This window comes from Capra hircus, chromosome 7 (genome assembly GCF_001704415.2).
Source record: "Capra hircus breed San Clemente chromosome 7, ASM170441v1, whole genome shotgun sequence".
NCBI lineage: Eukaryota > Metazoa > Chordata > Mammalia > Artiodactyla > Bovidae > Capra > Capra hircus.
The window spans coordinates 52,757,193-52,780,337 of NC_030814.1; the positions used below are offsets into that span (position 1 = coordinate 52,757,193).

At 41.6% G+C, this 23,145-nt stretch overlaps 2 protein-coding genes across 12 annotated transcripts in view; one reads left to right on the forward strand and one right to left on the reverse strand.

Annotated features, from left to right (window-relative positions):
* GPR151 (G protein-coupled receptor 151) lies at window positions 16,407–20,509 on the forward strand. Its single transcript, XM_013965668.2, has one exon. The coding sequence runs from the start codon at window positions 17,070–17,072 to the stop codon at window positions 18,333–18,335; it is 1,266 nt and encodes a 421-aa protein (XP_013821122.1). The 5' UTR covers window positions 16,407–17,069; the 3' UTR covers window positions 18,336–20,509.
* TCERG1 (transcription elongation regulator 1) overlaps window positions 20,904–23,145 on the reverse strand; it is a 51,894-nt gene continuing 49,652 nt past the window's right edge. For 8 of the 11 annotated variants that reach the window (XM_005683104.3, XM_013965667.2, XM_013965665.2 and 5 more), the window contains one exon: window positions 20,904–22,429. In XM_005683104.3, the coding sequence (XP_005683161.3) occupies window positions 22,228–22,429 (202 nt within the window). In that variant the 3' untranslated portion in view covers window positions 20,904–22,227. Of the gene's footprint in view, window positions 22,430–22,701; window positions 22,798–23,145 lie in introns of all 11 variants that reach the window. The other 3 variants (XM_005683105.3, XM_005683103.3, XR_001295919.2) reach the window with 2 other exon arrangements.

Genomic DNA, 23,145 nt, shown 5'->3' on the forward strand with positions numbered 1-23,145 from the left:
ACTCTTGAGAGTCCCTTGGACAGCAAGGAGATCGAACCAGTCAATCCTAAAGGAAATCAGTCCAGAATATTCATTGGAAGGACTGATGCTGAAGCTGAAACTCCAATGCTTTGGCCACCTGATGCGAAGAGCCAACTCACTGGAAAAGACCCTAATGCTGGGAAAGACTGAAGGCATGAGAAGGGGACGACAGAGGATGAGGTGGTTGGATGGCATCACCGACTCGATGGACATAAGTTTGAGCAAGCTCTAAGAGACAGCGTATGAAGGAGAGCCTGGCATGCGGCAGCCCCTGGGTTGCAAAGAGTTGGATATGACTTTGTGAGTGAACAAAACCAGAAAACTGGTTTTACCCTAAATAATCCTTTTTACACCACTAATGAAAAGCTGGGGTCAGACGTTCACAGTTTGGTCCTGAACGCCCTAGCAGGCCCAGCACCCACCTCCACTCCCAAATCCACAACCTTCAGTTGTTCAGCTGGGGAATACCATTCTATCCCACTTGCTAAAGACCATGCTTTAGAGTGATCATAACAACCACAACCCATCAGGTTTTGAGATTTGATGAGACTTACCCTTTGCCAGGCATGCAGCCTTCCCTCATCCCATTCACAAATTAGTTACAAGTGTTAGTAACAGCACCTGGGGTAGGGTGGGCCCTCATTAATCCTTAGTGACGATGGTGGTGATGTTGCTAGTGATGGTTGCCTGACAATATTCCTGTGAGGGATGTACTGGTTACATTCCCCATTTACAGATAAGGAAACTGAGGCACAGAAATGTCACCTGCTCAAGTTCACACAGGTAATAAGTGGCAGAGCTGGGAATCCAGCCCAATTCTACCTACATCTCAAGCCCACGGGCCAAACACCTGCCTCGCTGTACACAAGAGGTTCTCATGCTTCATCATGTGGATGAGTCATCTCAAGTCCCTGTTAAATGCAGACTCTGATACAAGAGTTTGGGGTGGGACCTGGGATTCTGCATTTCTAATGGGTTCAAAAGCAGTACCCAAGCAGCTGGACCTCAAGCCACAATTTAAAAGACTGCATACCTCCTCTCATGGGCATCTGGTACCATTTTTTATTTGTGTTCATTTTCCTTGTGTACACTCAAATATGCTTATGCTAAAGTAATTTTGATCCATGCCCCATTCAACAATAGTCCCTAAACTTCATTCAACTTTTATTTTGTATGTTAGTCACTGATGCCTACAAACTACTTTTATTTTTTTTATTGAAGTATAGTTGATTCACAGCGTTGTGTTAGTTTCATGTGTATAAAGTGATTGTTTTATGTATACATATTATATATATAAATCTTTTTCAGATTCTTTCTCTTATAGGTTATTACAGAACACTGAATATAGTTCCCTGTGCTATACATAGGCCCTTGTTGGTGTATCTGCTAATCCTAAACTCCTAGTTTATCCCCCCTCCCTTTCCGCTTTGGTAGCCATAAGTCTGTTTTCTATGTCCTGAGTCTATTTCTGTTTTGTAAATAACTTCATTTATATCATTTTTTTTAATTCCACATATAAGTGACATCATATGGTATATGTCTTTGACTGACTTCACTGACTATGATAATCTCTAGGTCCATCCCTGTTGCTACAAACAGGGGCAAAAAAACAACTCCCTTTAGAACAAATAAATGCACTCCTTTCTTCATCAACCGACAGTGTTTTGAGCTGTCCACAGAGGGCAGTGTCTGCCCATCAGTGGTTCAGGTTAGGTAGCAGGCTTGGTAGAGCTGTGGAATTGAGTGATTACATGAATGTATTAAAAACGAATGGGAAAATGAAAAATTAAATTGCAGAAGCATAAGTGGCCAGAAGCATAACTCCCAAATGTAACACCATTGATACAGCAATAGCCATAATTAAGTATGCCCAAATGAAATAAAGAGGAAAACTATTTGGCCTTAGTAGAAGCTTTATGACAATCAACTGTGTTTGTTTATGAAAGACAAGGAAACTAAGAACTTGTCTGATGCCAAGAAATAGACCAAGTATTAATGCTAAAGCCAAGTTATTATTAGGTATTTTATAATATTTATTAATTGTACCTTGAACAGAGTTCGGCCTCATCTTCCCCGTGGTCACCTCCACACACACACACTTCTGGCAAAAAAAGTCTTTTAAGCAATAGTATTGCACGTAGCACACAGAAAGAAAGACTGGATTCATGTATGATGGAATCTAGCAGGATCCCCGGAGAAGGCAATGGCACCCCACTCCAGTGCTCTTGCCTGGAAAATCCCATGGACGGAGGAGCCTGGTAGGCTGCAGTCCATGGGGTGGCTAAGAGTCAGACACAACTGAGCGACTTCATTTTCACTTTTCACTTTCCTGCATTGGAGAAGGAAATGACAACCCACTCCAGTGTTCTTGCCTAGAGAATCCCAGGGATGGGAGAGCCTCGTGGGCTGCTGTCTATGGGGTCGCACAGAGTCGGACACGACTGAAGCGACTTAGCAGCAGCAGCAGGATCCCATTTGAAATCACGAACACATATATCATTTATTTGTAAATCTGGATAAAGACATCTATGGAAAGGTGTTCACCAAACCACTGAGTTACTTTCACATGAAGCAGGCTGCTGTTGAGAGGGGAGCCCAATGAGGAAATATCTAGGTTCTGGTCCATATGAAGGGAGAAACACCCATCTCATATGAGAAAGAGAGATGGTGCTTATTAACATTTGCTCCATTCACCAGGAACTCCTTTGACAAGTCATTACCTACTATTACAGTTATCAGAAAGCAAGCCTATTTTGGAGACAAGTTGATCCACTGGAGCACAAATGCTAAAGTCAGACTACCTGGGTTCAATTTCAGGCCTATCACTCACTAGCCACGTAATTTTTGAATCCATTACTTCTTGAAATGGAATGCTTACGCTGGTCAGAATGGCCACCACTAAAACATATACAAACAATAAATGCCGGAGAGGGTGTGGAGAAAAGGGAAGCCTCTTGTACTGCGGATGGGAATGCAAATGGATATGGAGAACAGTATGGAGATTCCTTTAAAAACTAGGAATAAAATTACCATATGACCCAACAATCCTACTACTGGGCATATACCCTGAAGAAACCACAAGTGAAAAAGACACATGGACCCCAAAGTTCATCACAGCACTATTTACAATAGCAAGGACATGGAAGCAACCTAGCTATCCATTGACAGATGAATGGATAAAGAAACTGCAGTACATATATACAGTGGAATAGTGCTCTGCCATAACAAGAGTGCATTTGACTCGGTTCTAATAAGGTGGATAAACCTAGAGCCTTTTATACAGAGTAAAGTAAGTCAGAAAGACAAATATGTATTAACACATACACATAGAATCTAGAAAGCTTGTACTGATGAGCCTGCGTGCAGGGTAGCATTGGAGATGCAGACATAGAGTGCAGACTTGTGGACACAGTGGGGGAAGGACAGAGTGGGATGAATTGAGAGAGCAGTACTGAAACATACATATTACCATATGTAAACAGACAGCCAGTGGGCATTTGCTGTATGACTCAGGGAGTTCAAACCAGTGCTCTGTGACAATCTAGAGGGGCGAGATGGGGTGACAGGGAGGTTCAAGAGGGAGGGGACAGAAGTATACCTATGGCTAATTCATGTCGATATACGGCAGAAACCAACACGATTCTGTAAAGCAATTATCCTCCAATTAAAAATAATTTTTAAAAAGAAAAAACAAATTAAAAATAATAAAATACTGCAAGGGGAAAAAAAAAAGATTGGGTGAGATGAGACCTTGAAACAGATGCTATAAAGAACTCAAAGACTCAAGCTGATTCAGTTATCCAGGAGATCCCTGTACCCATACAACACAGGAAATACACACTTCGGTAGCAAGATTTAAAGCCAATTCACTGATCTCTACAGTCCACAGAGTTACAAAGAGTCAGACTCGACTGAAGCAACTGAGTACAGCACACACAGCATAGCACACTGATCTCCAGTGTCATTTGGAATTTATACACAAGGATAGCTCTTTCTGGGGATTTAAAAAAAAAAAAAAAAAAAAGGGCTGGTTCTGGGTGAAGAAGCTACCCAAGGATGTTGGGAAGAACTTGACTTGTATCAGTGACATGAGATCTAAGGATGCCCCCTTTCCCCTACTTGTACTCTGTTCTGCACAAACACAACAGAGAATGTTCAACTACCGTTTTAAAGCTGCAGATCGGGTAATGACAGACAGTTGCGTATGAGATGATATAAAAAGAAAAGGCAAATTAGCAATAGCATACAGCAGGATCCTTTCAAAATTATATACGTGTGTACCAGAGGCCATAAGCATATAATTATATCACATTTCTGTTTAAGAGTAATAAAGGCCATTCTTTCCCACCAAAATATGTGTGTGTGTAGAAAATGTATTTGAAAATATGTATATAGAGATACCTGGAAAGTATCATAGTTCACCTTTCTATGCAGCATTTTCTCATAAACCCAGGAACGCTCCTGCCTCTGAGTTTTTAAACTCTTTTCTAGACTCTGTCAGTGACTTACATCTCCTAGAACAGGATCCCCAACCTCCAGGCAGAGGACCTCCTATCAGATCAGCAGTAGCATCAAATAAGAAATAAAGTGAACAATAAATGTAATGGGCTTGAATCATCCCAAAACCATCCCCTACCCACTCTCGGTCCATGGGAAAACTGTCTTTCACAAAATCAGTCCCTGGTGCTAAAAAGGCTGGGGACCACTGCCCTGGAGTTTCAGGGGGGCACCCCAAGGGCCACAGCAGGAAATGAGGGGAGGGCCTCAGGAACCAGGACCAGGATTCCTCCCAACACTTGCTTCACATAGGACAGCGCTGTTTTGTTTTTTTTTTTTTTTTCTGTCATGTGGCTTGGCTTGTGGGATCTTAGTTCCCTGACCAGGAATTGAAGCCAGGACCTCAGCAGTGAGAGTACAGAGTGCTAACACTGGACCACCAAGGGAGTCCCAGGGCAGCTCTCCCTTTGTCTCAGCTATTGAGCTTCTGCCTGTGATTTCACCTGAAAAGGTGTCTTCCACAGCTGAAGTAGATGCGAACATCGCTGGCCGCGACATTAACTTGGTACTTTCTTTACAGCATTTCCGATGATACAGTCTTATGCAGCATTACAGGAAATGGCAACCCACTCTGGTATTCCTGCCTGGAAAATTCCATGGACAGAGGAGCCTGGTGGGCTACACTCCATGGGGTCTTTAGGAGTCAGACACAACTGAACGACTAAGCACTAAGCACACTAACATTACTTTAGTTAATGTTGGTCTTATGAAAAGATGGTCTTTTCACCAAAGTGCACGCTGTTCCCCCAGAGTTGTTTCAAAGGCTGGACAGGACCTTCTTATTTCCTTGATTCTCCCACAATATCTAGACCATCTTTTCACAGCTTCTTGTTGAATGACGGAAGAGTTCTTCCACTAGGACATCCATCTTTAGGGGAAACTGTCAGCTAACCAGCTCCCCAGGTAGTTTTATCAAAGACAGTAACCCTTTTTCTAGATTCCATATATACGCTTAGAATACAATATTTATCTTTCTCTTTCTGACTGATTTCACTCTGTATAATAGGTTCTAGGTTCATTCCCCTCATTAGAACTGACTCAAATGCTTTCCATTTTAAGGCTGAGTAATATTCCATTGTGTGTATATGGCTGAGTAATATTTCATTGTGTATATATGGCTGAGTAATATTCCATTGTGTATATATGGCTGAGTAATATTCCATTGTGTGTATATGGCTGAGTAATATTCCATTGTATATATATGGCTGAGTAATATTCCATTGTATATATATGGCTGAGTAATATTCCATTGCGTATATGGACCACAACTTCTTTACCCATTCATCTGTCAGTGGACATCTGGGTTGCTTCCATGTTCTAGCTTTTGTAAATAGTGCTGCAGTGAACAATGGGATGCATGTGTTTTTTCAATTTTGGTTTCCTCAGGGTATATGCCTAGGAGTGGGATTGCTGGGTCATATGGTAGTTTTATTCCTAGTTTTTTAAGAAATCTCCACACTGTCTTGCAGAATTTATTTACAGGTCAGCAATGGAGAAACTGACATAGAGAATAGACTTACAGACATGGGGAGAGAATAGAGAGGGTGAGATGTACAGAAAGAGTAACATGGAAACTTACATTACCATATGTAAAATAGACAGCCAACGCGAATTTGCTGTATGACTCAGGAAACTCACAGGGGCTCTGTATCAACCATTGAGGGGTGGGATGAGGAGGAAGATGGGAGGGAGGTTCAAAAAGGAGGGAATATATATATACCTATGACTGATTCATGTTGAAGTTGGACAGAAAACAACAAAATTCTGTAAGGCAATCATCCTTCAATTAAAAAATAAATAAAATTTTTTAAAAAGACAGGACTCAGTGGTCTACAAATTTCTACTGACTCTGCCCAAGACACCTGAAATCCTGTTTTACTATTATCTTCCACCACAAAGACACATTCTTTATAGGAGCACTTTCTGAAGAAGCTTTCAACAACCATTCTTCAAATGACATCTGATACCAAGAAACTGTCAAAGATAGTATTATGCTCAAAAGTAAAGTAACTGCATGGGCCTGGGCTAAACCAAAACATCAGGTATTAGAAGAATAAAGACTGGGCTGTCCAATATAGAAACCATTAGTTGCACATGATTATTTCTATAATTTAAATCACATGAAATTTAAAATTCAGTCCCTCAGTTGCTCTGACCACGTTTCAAGTACTCAACAGCCAGATGTGGCTGGCAGCTCCCACACTGGATAGCACAGATACAGAATATGCCCATCGTCACACAAAGTTCTATCGGGTAACACTGATATGAAGGCCACCAAGTTTATTGTTTCATAAAGTGCTCTGAAGAACACTAGCCTGGTAAGATGCTATGCATGCTAAGTCACTTGAGTCGTGTCCAATTCCTTGTGACCCTATGGACTGTGTGGCCCACCAGGAGCCTCTGAGCATAGGATTCTCCAGGCAAAAGTACTGCAGTGGGTTGCCACGCCCTTCTCCAGGGAATCTTCCCTACCCAGGGATTGAATCTGTGTCTCTTACATCTCCCACATTGGCAGGCAGATCCTTCACCACTAGAGCCACCTGTAAAGCCAAGATGCTATGATTTGGGCTCAATTAATATGAAAATGTCTGTACGCTAAACCCCCTGCTTTCCAGATTAAAGCATTAATATAAGGACTCTCCAAGACTCATGCTCCAACATCACATAGATCTGAGTTTGAATCCCAGCTCTGCCACTTATTAGCAGTGCGAGTTTGAATAAGTCACTTAACTTTGAACTTCAGTTTATTTGATAAATGGGGACAGAACTCCTTTTTGTACTGTCACAAGAATGAAATGAGATAATCAACATAAAATTTGACAAAGTGCTTCACAGATACTAAAGTCTCAACAAATGGAAGCTTTGATTACCATTTTTAAAGTGCAGAGAAATTCTGTTTAATTCTGTTTAGTCCAGCAAGTCCCAAATGTACTACCAAACTTTTTTTAGAATACACGGAAGTGACAATTATAGATTTCCAGAAGATGCCTATGCCCTAACCCCAGAAACCTGTGACTATTCACCTTACATGACCAAAGGAACTTTGCAGATATGATTAAGGTAAGGATTTGGAGATGGAGAGACTTTCATGGATTATTCAGTGGGTATGATGTAATCACAAAAGGAGGCAGAAGGGACAGAAGCCAGAGAAGGAGATGTGACAATGAAAGCAGAAGTTACAGAGAGAGGGAAAGATGAAAAGGAGCAGGACCCTATGGTCCTTGTCCCCCATGTCCTCCATCTGCCTTTTGTCTGTGGAGAAACTGTAGCCAAAGAGCAAGTTTAATTAGAGAAGTGAGAAAATGCCTACACAAAGATAAACAGTCCAACAAGACGAAACAATAACAGTTGAGTCATTAAGCACAGTTAAGGACATTTATTTCCTTCTCAAGGGCTATAGATAATATTCTGGGCCATATCCTGTGAACTGTCTTGCCGATACTGAAACCCCCATCAGGTGGAAGACGTTAACTACATAATGACCAACCTTGCCTCTTTACTGGCTTTTGAGTGGGGAGCAGCTGGACCCCAGTTTTGGTTACAAAGATGCTATGCTGCTGTCTTAGCAGATGAAGGGGCCAGGAGTCAAGAAATGTGAGCAGCCTCTAGACGCCGGAAAAGACAAAGAAATAGATGCTCCCCTAAATCCTCCAGAAGAAATGCAGCCTGCTGACACCTTGATTTTAGGACTCTAGGTCTCCAGGACTGTAAGATGATTTGTGTTGCTTTCAGCTGCTATAAATTCATGATAATTTATTACAGAAGCAACAAGCAACTAATACAGAACACCTGAAAACATCTCTCAGTATACTGATTTATGTTCCACTGTGAGGTTGATCTGGTGGAAGAGTTGGAAGCAGAATCAGAAATCCAGGGTCTCTCTTAATCCAGCAACTAACAAGTTCTGAAACTACTGGCAAGTCAAAAACCTCTGGGATGCTTTAGTTTCTTCTATACAAAATAATGACAATATCACCTCTTCTACCTAATTTTTAAAAAGTTTATGAAGGTAAAATTTATAGACATCACAGGAAGCACTCAAACTTGCAAAGTTCAATTTTTCAACTACTGAACAAGGAGGGAAATAATGCACAACCAAATAAATAAATAAAAAGCAAGGTGGAAAAGTTTTAAACTTTTAGAAGAATTTCCTAAACTTTCAACAAGGAATGAGGGACTGAAAAATGTTAAACAAGTTTTTGTTTTAATGCACTCAGCAGAATAGCTGATTGACAAACATTTTGTACCCAGGTTGAAACATTTGAAATCAAACTCTAATCCTCATTCCCCTTCATCCAAACACCTTTTCTTTCCAAGATATGGAGTATGATATTTCATTACTGAGGATTTTTTTTAATTAAAAAAAACTTTTTCCTCCTCGAAGTAAACAGGAAGGCCAACACCTATAGACTGCCTCTTCCATTTTAAAGAGGAGGGCAAAGTCTGGGACTCAGGGATGGCAGCGTACACTCCTTTCTAATGGGCCCCCAGGAACCTGAGACAGCATGGGATCTCTGAAGGCTGCGTGTTCCATGCCATCTAGTTCTGGGATGTCTGAAATGTGCACAATGATGCTACTCTACCTGCTGGATTTGGGAGTCATAGAAACAGCTCTAGCTGGTGCTGAAGAGAGCATCACACCCACAGTAGCCACTTAGCATGGACAAGAACGTGAAAGAGTAAGATAACAAAAACCACTGAATTGAACGTTCACTGGGTGACGTGTGCGTGCATGTGTGCTAAGGGTATGTGAACTCTCTCTCTATAAAGCTTTTTAAAAGGAATATGAAAAAATTCACTGTACAAGGTGGACGTGGCAATAAAATTTTGATTTTTTTAAACAACTAGACCTTCCTCTAAATAATGGAATGTGTCATTCAAGAAGAATCCACAGCAAACTGTACCCTACAAAAACAAAATAGCTGTAACCAGGAATGCGTTCATTGCATTCAAAGCGTGACGTTAACCATTCTGTACCCATATGTATGTGTTAGTCCTTTACTTGCTGTTCTCCTAGGACTATGGCCTCTACAAAAAGCAACTTGTCATCTTCACTACTTGTGAAATCAATCCCTGAGACAGTTCCCCCTAGGGTCATTTTGGACAATCAGAGCCTCTCATTAACAACAAAAATCAGAGCTTCAGGACTTCCCTGATGGTCCAGTGGCTAAGACTCCACATGCCCAGTGCAGGGGGCCCAGGTTTGATTCCTGATCAGGAACTAGATCCCACATACTACAACTAAGACCCAGCACAGCCAAACAAATAAAATATTTTTTTTAAAAAATCAGAGCTGCAATTATAATTTCCATTCTAACAATGTAAAAAGCAAACAAAGTCTTGCAAAGAAAAAAACAGATAAAAGGAAATACATCATCCTATCAACCACTGCTGTGTTTTACAAGACTGGAAATTTGGTTTCTAGAAAAGAAAGTTTAAGTTCTCAGCTGATACATTGCAGCTACCTCCTATGTTCTCACCATCTTCTTGCTTTCCAAAGAGGCTTCCCATCTACATCTACAAATTTTACCCTTGTTAAAGTCAAAACACAAGTTATTAACAGAGGGGAAAAAGCACAGCAGGAAGAAGTCCGAAACAGTATGAAGAACAAAAAATAAGAGACTCCTGAATCCTGGTTGCTGCCCAGCTACCAAGAAACCAAGTGACCTAGAACAGGTCACTTACACTTTCTGAGCATCTCCCTCCCCGTCTGGAAAATTGTGACACAGACAATCCAAAAGGGTCCCTGGCAGATGCAACAGTCTGCCTTTGTGGGGAAGGGTGCAGATCGCCTGACTCCCAGTCAGGAAGGTAAAATACAGCAGGATGGCCATCCAGTCTGGAAACATGTGCCAACACATAATAAACGGTTCCTACAACGGAATATTACTCAGCCATCAAAGGGATGAAATGTGAGTCAGCCGTAGTGAGGCAGACGTACCTAGAGTCTGTCATACAGAGTGAAGTCAGAAAGAGAAAACCAAATATCATATATTAACGCATATATGTGGAATCTAGAAAAATGGTACTGATGAGCCTATTTGCAGGGCAGGAATAGAGACAGACGTAGAGGACAGACAAGTGGTCATGGGGAGGGTGATTGGGACTGACATATATACACCAGCATGTGTAAAACACAGCCAATGGAAACCTGCTGTGTAGCGCAGGGAGCCCAGCTCAGGGCTCTGTGATGATCTAAAAGGGTGGGATGCGGAGGCCGGGAGGGAGGTGATTCACGTGGCTGTACAGCAGAAATCAATTAAAAGCAATTTTAATTGTAAAGCACTGTAAAGCAATTATACTCCAATAAAATAAACGGTTATTGATGTAAATAAGGTAAGTTGATGACCTATGTATCCATACTTGGTGCCCATTTTGTAACTAACAGCACAATCCATCTGTTTCCACCATCTTCCCCACGGTGGACTTAAGAGCCGCTTAACCAACAGCAGAAACAAAAGGGACGGGGGAGGTGCCGGCTCGTCGGAGCGGTCGCTCAGACCCAGCCAGACCTACCCCAACTCACGTTAGAGATGGAAGGTCAGGCAGCTTTGCACCAGCAGTCTGGAACAACACTCCAAGATGCCAGACAAGAAGTAATGGGACACGCCACTCAGGAAAGCCCCACGGCAAAGGATGCCTCACAAAAACCAGGAACTGTGATCCAGAAAGGAGCACTGTGAGCGGACCGGAGAGAGGACGCTTCAGCAAGCAAGGCTGTCCTCAAAGAAGGAACCACCAACCGGTTTACTGACCTTGGGAGTGGGAGCGCGGGTGGCAAAAACGCTGCAGACCCGAGGGCTGAGCTCCCTACTGCCGGAAGAGACGGAACCGAGCGCTGTCTAACGAGCCAACCAAAGGCAGCTGGCCGAACCGCCCCGCGCGCCCCCACTCTGCCCCTCCCAGAGCTTCCGTGCAACATTCAGGGCCTGGCAGCCCACAGGTGGAAGCAGGTTATTCTCAGACCCTGCGAGCCAGCCACGCTCACCTCTCTGATGAGAAGCGGCTGTTCTCTGGCCTTGGCTCCTCGGCCAGTATCTCGCAGCACTCTCTCCACAGCTTCTCCTTTGTCCATCTCTCCGACTACCTGGTAGCTCCTGGAGAAAATGGGACTCTTCTACCACAGTGGGTTCCCGGAGGCTGGCGTTGGGTTTGGCCCAGGGAAAGTGGCTCAGCAAATATTCACTGAAAGAAAAATAGATGGAGTCTGGGGTAGCGCCAGGTGGGCCAGGCACCTGCCTGCTTGAGGCCTTGCAGACAAGTGCTTCCAGGGGTGGGAGTGAAGGTGGGGGTGGGGGAACCCAGAGAGCAAGAGGAAACCCAGCAATCCCCTCTGCCCTTTCTCTCTCCAGCTAGGGAATCTAGAACCCCGACTTCTCTTCCAGGACTCATGGAACAGCTCCCCTCCAGAACTCAAGAGGCTAGGGCCTTCAGTTCCCTCCTAGGACCAATGGAACCACACTCCAGTTCCACACCTCACACCTGCTTCATATAAGGTCCAAGCTCTGATCCTAGGCCCTCAGCTTCTCTCCTGAACCCAAGCATCATGCAGGCTTCCAACTCCCACTCAAGACTATAGGGCCCAAGGTACCTATCCCGTCTCCAGGACTGAGGGATCCCAGACAGCCAGCTCCCTCTCTATACTCAGGGATCCTCTATACCCAGCACCTCTCTTGGACTCAGGAATCGGAAGCACCCAACTTCCTCTTAGACCCAGGGTATTCCAGGTCCCCGACTTACCACTAGAGACCCAGGTACATCAGTCCCAGCTCCATCCTAAACTTATGATTCCAGGTCCCCAGAAAAGAAGAAAAGAATACATGAACTTTATATTCCCAGTGCACAAGGGCTCAAAACATGCTTGTTGAAGTGACCTATAGTCCATTATTTGGGCCTTAGAATATCGGCCTTGGTTGGATCAGTTTCACAACTGTAGTGTTTAGAGAACAGTGAGTACCCAGAACGTTCTTAGTGGGGCAGAATAGCAGCATACCGCTTACCAATACTTACTCTGGAACCCCGACTCTGGGGTCAGACCCATGGGGGTCTCTGTCCCAACTCTCATCTAGTAGCTGTACAACCTGCATTCCCATGGGGGTGTTTGTTGTTGTTCAGTTGCTAAGTCACGTCTGACTCTTTGAGAACTCATGAACTATAGCTCACCAGGCTCCTCTGTCTATGGTATTCTCCAGGCAAGAAAACTGGATTGGGTTGCTATTTCCTTCTCCAGGGAACCTTCTGACCCAGAGATCAAACCCACATCTCTTGCATTGGCAGGCGGATTCTTTACCCCTGAGTCACGAGGAAAGCCTCATAGGCAAGTTATTCACCTCTTTATGCCCCAAGGTCATCACCTGTAAGAAGGAGAAAGTAATAGTATTTCTAGGAGCTATTGTGAAGATTTGGGGCATAGAATGCTTAGCACAAAGATGGGCACTGAGGACTCACTCAAAAAAATGGACGTTTTTATTATTCCCCCTTCCCTGGATGGAACTGAGCTATAGGATAAACTTTACCTGCTCCTAGTAAGAGCTCACACCTAGTTCTGCTTTTATCAGGAGCCACTTAAAATCTTAGCCACCAATTTGCTTAGCCTTGGTTCTTTTGAGCTGGCTGAGGTCCCTTGTAAATTAAAAATTTTTTAAAGAATGGGGTGTGTCTATGGCTCAGATTTATCTATTTTCTTACCGTTTCTCAATTTCCAAGAGTTATCTCTTGGCATCATCACTGCAGGTGGTGTCCCTGTCAGGGGAAGGATGCGCAGACTGGAACCCAACTGAGGTACTTGTTGGGGATGGCTGCCCTGTTGCTGGTGTCTCAGCAGGCGTGTGGAAACAGAGGGAGAGGGCTCCGCCAAAAGCCCATTTCCAAGCTGGGGAAGCCAAGCCTCAGGGCTCTGAATCCCAGCATCCTGGGATTCCCTTCTCCCCACGGCCCCTTTCCACCTAGTACTGGCCTTTGGTTTGGTCCTGCCAGATCACAGTCTCTCCCTGGCTCCACATAATATACTTTAATCACAGTCTCAGAATGGGATATTCCCTCTTACTGGAGGTCACTCAGCATTCTAAGAGCTATGACATCTGCTCTTTACCTTTCCTCCATCCCAAATAACTCTTTTAAAAAAAGAGTTTCATTGAGGTATGATTTACATACCATAAAATTCACCCATTTTCAGTGTACAATTCAAGGTTTTCAGTACATTGTTACAGAGTTGTATAACCACCCCCACAATCCCAACTGAGTACATTTTTCTCACCCCCAAAAGATGCTTTGTGCCCATTTGCAGTCACTCCCATTTCCCACCCGTAGCCCCAGGGAACCACTGTTCTACTTTCCATCTCTATAGAGTTGCCTTTACTGGATATTTCATATAAATGGAATCTCACAATACGTCATTGTCTCTGGCTTCAATTGGCATAGTATTTGTGAGGTTCTTACATGTGGCAGCATGTATTCCTTTATATTGCTAAATACTAGTCTATTGTATGAATACAGCCATTTCTTTATCCATTCACCAACTGGTGGAGAGCTGTTTCCAGTATTTTGGGGTGGGGGTGGTGGGTTGTTTTCAGTTTTCGTCCCAAATACTCTAAAGTATTTTTACTGTACTTCTCCATCCATCTCATCCAAATCATTTCTCTCCAAGATCCCTTCTATCAGATAAGAAAGTGGGGCTTCCCTGGTGGCTCAGATGGTAAAGTATCTGCCTGCAATGCAGGAGACCTGGCTTTGACCCCTGGATCAGGAAGATCCCCTGGAGAAGGGAATATCTACCCACTCCAGTATTCTTGCCTGGAGAATCCCACAGAGTAGCCTGCAGGCTACAGTCCAAGGAGTTGCAAAGAGTCAGACACAACTAACTGACTAACACTTACACTTTAACATACTAGGCAACTTCCAAAAATCAATGGAAATAAGGAAACTTGGCAAATGTCCACCAGGCATACAATTGAATACTGTATTAAAAAAAATTTTTTTTAACTATGTGCTATGAAGAAAGATCAAAATAACTTGAATTCATGATATAAATAAGAAAAATGCATAGGATGTAATTCTTCTTTTAGGTTGGCTAAGTTACACTTATCCTCTAAATGGAAATGATGTTAAAACAAAAAGTGGATATAAGGTACATACTGCTACATATTATATTTGTCTAATATCTAGATGCACAAGTGCTGGTATATCAGAAGATAAACAGAAACTTGGATTGGGTGATGAGTATTGCCAAAGGAAAGAATTCCTTTTTGCTATAAGCACATAGTCTCATTTTGATATCTAATGATAATCCAGGAAGAAAACTCAAAAGTTTCTGAAAACCAACTCTCAATTGGTTCGGAAAACAATGTATATATTTATGTGTCTATGCATATAAGTGTGTGTGTGTGTGCAGAGAGAGGGCACGAGCACAAACGTGAAAAATTGTTGACAGCTGGAAAATCAGAATGATAATTCTTTGTACTACTTTTGCATTTTCCCCTATAAGTTTGCAATTATTTTAAAATAAAAAGTTAGAATCAAATTTCCATGCTTTTAAAGCCTTTTCAAATTCATTTAGCTTTTTGCTTTCTGTATCTTCAGGAGCCTGAGCATCCCAAGTTTATAAGCCATAATGTAAAGTAGTATTTGCTTTCTGGTCCTGAGCTCATCTCTTCCACATACATCAAGTAGAACTACCTCTGTTGTAGCCTGTAATTCACAAGACATTCATTTGCTCTAAGTAGTACTCAGGGTGTGTCTCTGCACACCCTGCCCCCAACCATTTGCCTTCCCGTATGATGGTGTGGGCCTCTTCACCCCAAAAAATGGTGCTATTGAGACTTGGTATTTCACTGTCCACAGCACTAACTAGAGGTTACTGTGAGTTGCTGGGACAAGACGTTATTACCCCCACTGTTTCATAGACACAACTACTTCCTAGAGGGAAAGGAAAACAGAAAAGATAATCAAGAACCACTGACAGCTTTGCTGATATTCAGTATGTTTTTATTGAGTCAGTACTTACTTGTTGAGTTCTGGGATTTCAGGGAGTTGTTTTTGTTTTTTTTTTAGGGAGATTTTAAATGTCATCCTTAATTTCCAGAGAAAAACTAGTGAAAGCAGAGTTAGAACCAGAACCTAAAGGTCAGATTCTGAACTCAGCACACTTTCCACTATACGACATTAAGGATTTCTGACTCAGCACAGAGTAGACCTCAAAATCCTTTCAATTCCACAAACTCTTCTCCATGAACAATTCCAGCTCCTCTGACCTCCTCCAGAGTATCTTTCCACTGCCTATTGTAAAATTTCAAGACTGGTTCTAGAATCTTTTTTCTTTTCCCAACTTCAAAATGTCGTTTTCTTTAAAATCTCTTACATGCCTTCTGCAAATAATTATTTTTCTTTTATTTCATTTGTCTCCATAAATCCTTTAGGAATTCTCTCTAAAAGAAAATCTAATTCAACATTGGTTGGTTTAATCACCATCACTTGTTTAAGAGTCTTCTTAGTATGTAAACTCATTCTAATGCACTGTTCTAAAATCACCTCTAAAAAATTTACAATAGACTAAACTTAGAGTAATCCATAATTAGACTTTTTAATAGGACTTCTTACCAGCAGCTTTTTCTCTTTTTTTTTCATTATCCAGCTCTGCGCATTTGATCTCAGCCAGGTGTTGATAGGCTGAAGTGGTGGTGCTGTTTAGCCACTAAGTCATGTCCCGCCATGGACAATAGCCTCCAGGCTCCTCTGTTCATTGAAATTCTCCAGGCAAGAATACTGGAGCAGGTTGCCATTTCTTTGTCCAGAGGATCTTCCTGACTCAGGGATTGAACCCATGTCTCCTGCATTTGCAGATGGATTCTTTACCCAAAGTGGTGGTGAGGTTTGGGTAAAAGAAGAGGAAGCTCACTCCTGCAGCTGAAAGGGGAAGCACCAGTTCCTTGAACAGGGTGGTCCCGACTCACATCATAACATCCCTGGGAAACCTGATAGAAATGCAAGTTTGGGGACCCTACTCCAGATCTGATGGATCAAGCCGTGCAGGTGATTCTGAAGCGTGCTTACGTTTAAAGAAGTGGGTTACTCATACGTGGTGTTGACTGTGTTACAGATGCGGGTCTAGATTTATAATCAGCTAGTTGAAAATAATTACCTTGACTGGCTCTAGCGACCCCCCAGGAACATAACCCACTTACATGTTATGTTCTCATTTATCATTGATGGGTCTATCGGGGAGTTTTTCACTCCGCTGGGCTGACAATGTCATTAGACTTGCTAATGAGCAGCAACCATGAGCTCCTGCTGCTTGTCACTCAATGCAGTCAAGGACTAGCACACACAGCAAAGAGCTTAGCAGTCAACCTTCTTCACAGTCTGCTCTCAGGGAATAAAGCAAGGGGAGGGCCCAGAGGTGTCATTGGACACTGACGATGACATTATTTATTTCCTACACCAAAGAGCCAAGGCAGAAAGACAAAAAGAAGCTAACTTTTGCAAGTAGGCGCTAGATGGAAGGGGATGCACTGACAGCTGCCCTGGCAGACTCCAACACCATGAACGTGTCTTCTGCTCACCTCCACTTTGCCGGCGGGTACCTGCCCTCAGACTCCAAGGACTGGAGGACTCTAGTCCCAGCTCTCCTGGTGGCCATCTGCCTGGTGGGTTTCGTGGGGAATGTGTGTGTCATTGGCGTCCTCCTCCACAGTGCTTGGAAAGGAAAGCCATCCATGATCCACTCCCTGATTCTCAACCTCAGCCTGGCTGATCTCTCTCTCCTGCTGTTTTCTGCACCTGTCCGAGCTACAGCATACTCCAGAGGTGTTTGGGATCTAGGCTGGTTTGTCTGCAAGTCCTCTGACTGGTTCATCCACACGTGCATGGCAGCCAAGAGCCTGACGATCGTTGCAGTGGCCAAGGTATGCTTCATGTATGCATGTGACCCAGCCAAACCAGTAAGTATCCACAACCGCACCATCTGGTCAGTGCTGGTGGCTATCTGGGCTGTGGCAAGCCTGCTACCCCTGCCAGAATGGTTCTTCAGCACCACCAGGCATCACGCAGGTGTGGAAATGTGCCTTATGGATGTGCCCGCTGTGGCGAGAGAGTTCACGTCAACGTTTGGTAAGCTCTACCCGCTGCTGGCATTTTGCCTCCCGTTACTCTCTGCTAGCTTTTATTTCTGGAGAGCTTATGGCCAATGTCAGAAACGAGGAACTAAAACTCAAAATCTTAGAAACCAGATGCGCTCAAAGCAACTCACAGTGATGCTGCTGAGCATTGCCATCACCTCTGCTATCCTGTGGCTTCCTGAGTGGATAGCCTGGCTGTGGATGTGGCATCTGAAGGCTGGAGGCCCGGCCCCCCCACAAGGTTTTATAGCCCTGTCTCAAGTCCTCATGTTTTCCATCTCTTCAGCAAATCCTCTCATTTTTCTAGTGATGTCAGAGGAGTTCAAGGAAGGCTTGAAAGGCATATGGAAATGGATGATAACCAAAAAACATCCACCTGCTTCAGAGTCTCAGGAGACACCAGCTGATAACTCCCAGGTCCTTCGTGACAGTATTCCATCTCTGGAATCCCCACCATTCATGTCAGAGAAAGAGAAAACTGGCTCTCCTTCCTTCAGCAAAGAGAAAGCCGAGAAGGCAGAGATTCCCATCCTCCCTGATGTCGAGCAGTTTTGGCATGACAGAGACACAGTCCCTTGTGTACAGGACAATGATCCTATCCCCTGGGAACACGAAGATCAAGAGACAGGAGACTGTGATGAATAGTTTCAAAGCAAAATAAATTGTGGTTACTGTATTTATTTATAATGCTGCTTATCAGTACCATTGACTTTGCCATATGAAACATAGTAGAATTAATACCATTAGGAATTACAAAAATGCTTTGCAGTCTGCATTTGCAAAATGTACAATTTGGTTAAGTAGGACATCATATTAGAGCAACTATGTTATCATCTGGCTGTCAAAGATTTAACTGCTGTATTTAAGATGCTTCTGTCAGAAGTGATTGATTAGAAAGGCCAGCTCTTTTTTCACTTGTCCACAGTGGCTGTTTCCCTGGATAGTCTGTAGGGCCAGCTGTGTACTGGCTGGAGGAAAGCTTATGTCAGAGGCTCAGTCTCCTTCCTTTTAGTTTCTTCCTGAACCTGCTAACTCTACCTATCAAACCTTATTTCACATAACCAGAGCTCAAAATTTACTTCTAAGAGATTTAACATATATATTTTAATGTTATCTTCATTTGCTTTAGAAATGTTAATTTACTTGATGAAAATCCGTAATTTCCATGACTGTGTGTTGCAGAATAAGGAACATCCTTATTCTGATCCTGAGCTAATTTCAAACCATGGCTTATTTTACAGGCAAAGTCTAAGTGAATTCAGACTTTGCCTCATGCAAAAATCTGCTTCACTGATCTTTTTAAAGCACCTCAGTGAGTTTCCAGTTTCTAAGTCTGGGGATTTTAGCAGTTAACACTGAACTTAAGCAGTAAAACTAAATTTTGTGCTTCCAAATATATTACCAGTATAATTTGAGTAACAAGCAATAACTGTTAAATGTATAGCATAACACACACCCAACAAAACAATTATGATATATGTCTTCCCCTATTAAATATAAAAAAGATATTTATCCATGATTTTTAGTTACTCTGTAATGGAATTCTGGGATATTGTCACTGAGTTCTCTCTGGAGAAAAACAAAACTACATTTAGGCTAAGCAATGGAGAAAATATAGAAACATGCTGTGGATGAAATTTTTTAATGTACAGTCTGTGGCTTTGTTTATTCCTTATAAATGGTCATGATTTGCTTTTTTAACACAGAAGATAGGGCTTTTTGCCTTGGTTCATAACATATTTCATTTTAAGGCTCACAAAAGCACATTAAACTACAATAAACACAAGTATCTAAAATACTGTCTTGTGAGGCAACAGTTATATAATAGGATTACCTTTAAAACTGTGATGAACTATCTCAATTAAAGACTTGTGATCATTATCTATAGTAAATGGAGGATGTAAGCTTTCACTATTTCAACTTGTAAACAAATAAAAACATTATGTTTTGCTTCAGATAGTTTTGGAGACTTAAGCTTTGTCTTGAATGCTGCTTTCAAAATTATCATTTAGCACATGGGGGCTTTACAGGAAGGTGAGAACACTGGCACAGGTATCAGAGAGCAAGGAATCATGTATTCTTAAAAAGTTTGCTGATAAGCACCAAATCAAAATGAAGATACTGAAACACAATGTAACTACAATGACCCTGTCATTAATAAGAACCTAATGGGGGGGTGTGTGTGTGTGGTAAATTATGAGTTTAGGTATAACATACACACACTACTAATTAAGAGATTAACAAGGACTTGCTGTATAGCATAGGGAATTATCCTTGTTATCTTGTAATAACTTTTAGGGAAAAGAACCTGAAAAAGAATATATATGTATATACATATAAAAATGAATCACTGTGTTGTAATCTGGCACTAACCTGATATTTCAAACCAACTGTATTTCAATTAAAAAAAAAAACACCTAATATACAAAGTCTTGACCTGCCCCCTTAAAGAAATCTGCATAGAAAAGATTTATACCATATGTGGTTAATTCCAAGTACTTTACAGCAAAAGTAGGCAACTAAAATAGGTATCACCAAATCATTTTCTTCATAGTTTTCTACAGTGTGAAACAGCGTACTGAGCGGGCACCCAATACTATGTGGATTTCAGAGTAACAAAATAAATATTCCAGAAACTTTACCTTTGTAAGACAATCTTAATTCTGTAATAGTTGTTTCTTTTGTCACGCATTTTGTTTCACTTCAGACTTCCATCAATGGATTTATGTAAAAATACCATCAATTACCAATTTTATAAGTTAAAATTGTAGATAATCCATTCTACAGAAAGAAAGAGAAGTCACTGAGTCATGTCCAACTCTTCGGGACCCCATGGATTGTAGCCTACCATGCTTCTACATCCATGGGATCTTCCAGGCAAGAGTACTGGAGTGGGTTGCCATTTCCTTCTCCAGGGGATCTTCCTGACCCAGGGATTGAACCCAGATCTCCTGCAATGCAGACAGACGCTTTACCCTCTGAGCCACCAGGGAAGCCAACTCTACATATAGAGTCCACATAATTTCTGTGGCGCTTAATATATTTAAGCTAAGCACTATATCACAGAGATATGACTGTGTTTTTGTATGTGTGTGATGTGTGTCTGGATCTGTATGCATATAAAACATATCTATTGCCGTCCCTTTTTAAGGTTTTGTCGCCATTGTAGAAGGTGTAAGATAACAGGGAAAATAAATTTCCTATTAACATATATTTTTTCTTAAACATTTTATTTATGGTGGTGATTCAAACTAGAAATCTATGAAGGAATGAATAGAGATCTTTCTAAACTGGAGAGGTAAAGCTAGACAGAATAACCAGGAATCTAAGTTTCATGGTATGATGCACTCAACACACTGAAAGGAATCCAAAAAGGCATTCATCAATATGTTAATATAAAAGATGAGAACAAGAAAACAGACAAACATCAGCATCTTCTTGCTATGAAGCAATAAGATATTGCTACGAGACTGAGCACCAAAATGGTTCTTTACAAATTTCTTCCCTTTTATGGTACAAGTAATTTATTATATTCAAGCCTTTTAAATGACGTGATACTCAAGATTCAAACCTTCTTTGCAGCATTTGCTGCTGCTTTTAAGAACAGGTTTAAAAGAAGTATTTATACATTATATAACAATAATCATATACAATCCACATATATAAAAAGGGTTGGTTTATTGTAGTTCAAATACATAAACTGAACATTCAAACATCTTAAAATTAAACTTTAGAAACAAAAAATTAACATTCAAATAGGAGTATAGTTTACAAGGAACATCCAAGAAAGGTAATTTGTTGTCTAATCCAGAATATTGATAAAGATCACTTAATGGTGAATAAAATGTGTTTAACCAGCAGTCCTAGTCTGGCCAACATGTTAGTTATGACTGTGGCTCCATACCTGAGAAGAAATTCCTAAATAAATCTTCTCTTAGGCTAAACAACAAGACTTGGCCTATAATTCAAAGGGGATAATCAAAGCACATAAGTGAACAAATGAAACTAAAGTATTCTTTAGAGACAAAGGTCAAAGTATGTCCATTATAATAATCTTAGCCTCTGGAAGATAATTCAATTTTCAGTGTTTTTTTCTTTTACCCGCTTTAAAAAACAAAATCAAAACAAACAAACCCTAACTTAGGTTTTTTAGGGGGGGGAAATCTGTGGTATTTGCATCTTGCAAGTTCAAACCACAAATGCTCTTACATCTTGCATGTATTATAACACTGCTAGAAAGAACATCACCAAAAGTCACTGACTTCCACATCTCATAAAAGGATGATTTTTAGCTTTAAGATTTTAGATTTACTAGAGACAGCCTATATTTGAGTATGTAAGTCAGTCATGCCATACAAAGAAAAGCATAAATATTTCCAAAGTGTTCTCTGTTCAGAAACTGTTCACGGATGCTTCTCCTTCTGCTCATCAGATGGTTCTGCAATAGTCTGACTAATGCACATACATGTAAAAACCTGAAAACTGGCTCATGCAAGCGTTTTGAATGAACAGACACCCTGTGGAAGAGTATTCCAAATTATTTTGTTGATCGTCTTGTGGGCTCTGACGCTGTGGGAGGTGGGGGTGGACCCCGGCGATCCAGGTCATCCACATACGCCACAATCAGTTTACGCCTCTCCTCTGGCACACAGTCTAGTACTAGATACCGTTTGTCGTTCTGCAAAATTTTTTCTACGTCTTTCAGGTGCTGGTCAGATTCCTGGATTAGCTTTTTGGATCTGAAATAAGAAAAGAAGTCCAAGAATTACTTACTGCTGTTCACAGGTCTTTCAGAAATGAACTGGAAATGTCCATCTAGTTCCTAATTGTGTTTCCATTTTTTTTTTTTTTTTAAAGAAAAATTTCACTGCAGTGGTCACCTTTGTAAGTCGCCTCAGCAAAGACTCCAAGGAGTGAAAGGGCCTCAGAAGCTGAATTACCCTCCCACCCCTGCTGGTGGTCCCTCCAGATCAGGGCTGAGGGTGGGTGGGTAACCTTGCCCGTGCTGTACCTGTTCTGTGGATGAACAGAGGACTTCAGTCTGCGGGGCTGCCAATCCCAGCATCTTTCACAAGCTTTTTCACTTTCACATCTTTCACTAAATTAACTACAAAAATGTAGAAAGAAGTCTTACTTCACATCTAATTTAAAAGCCCAAGCTGATGCAAAACATTAAGGATCCTGACCAAAAAATCCAATGACAAAATCCTAAAAACCACACCCTCAGCACTATCTATCCTCCCGTGCATACCTTCATTAAGATGTTTCAAATTTTTCTCTTAAAAGAAGAAAAGTTGGAGCATGAAACAAAAAATAGTTTCCTGCACACTGACTGCTAAGCGATATAAAACTGTTTTCCCGATGACAACTTGTTAGGGGGTGGGGAACTATTGGGTATGTTACAGCAAAATCTTTTTTTAAAGTGCTGATTTTATAATTTTGAAGTTTTAATTTA

Coding starts and splice junctions, on each gene's coding strand:
- GPR151 (XM_013965668.2), top strand. CDS start 17,070: ATGGAAGGGGATGCACTGACAGCTGCCCTGGCAGACTCCAACACCATG.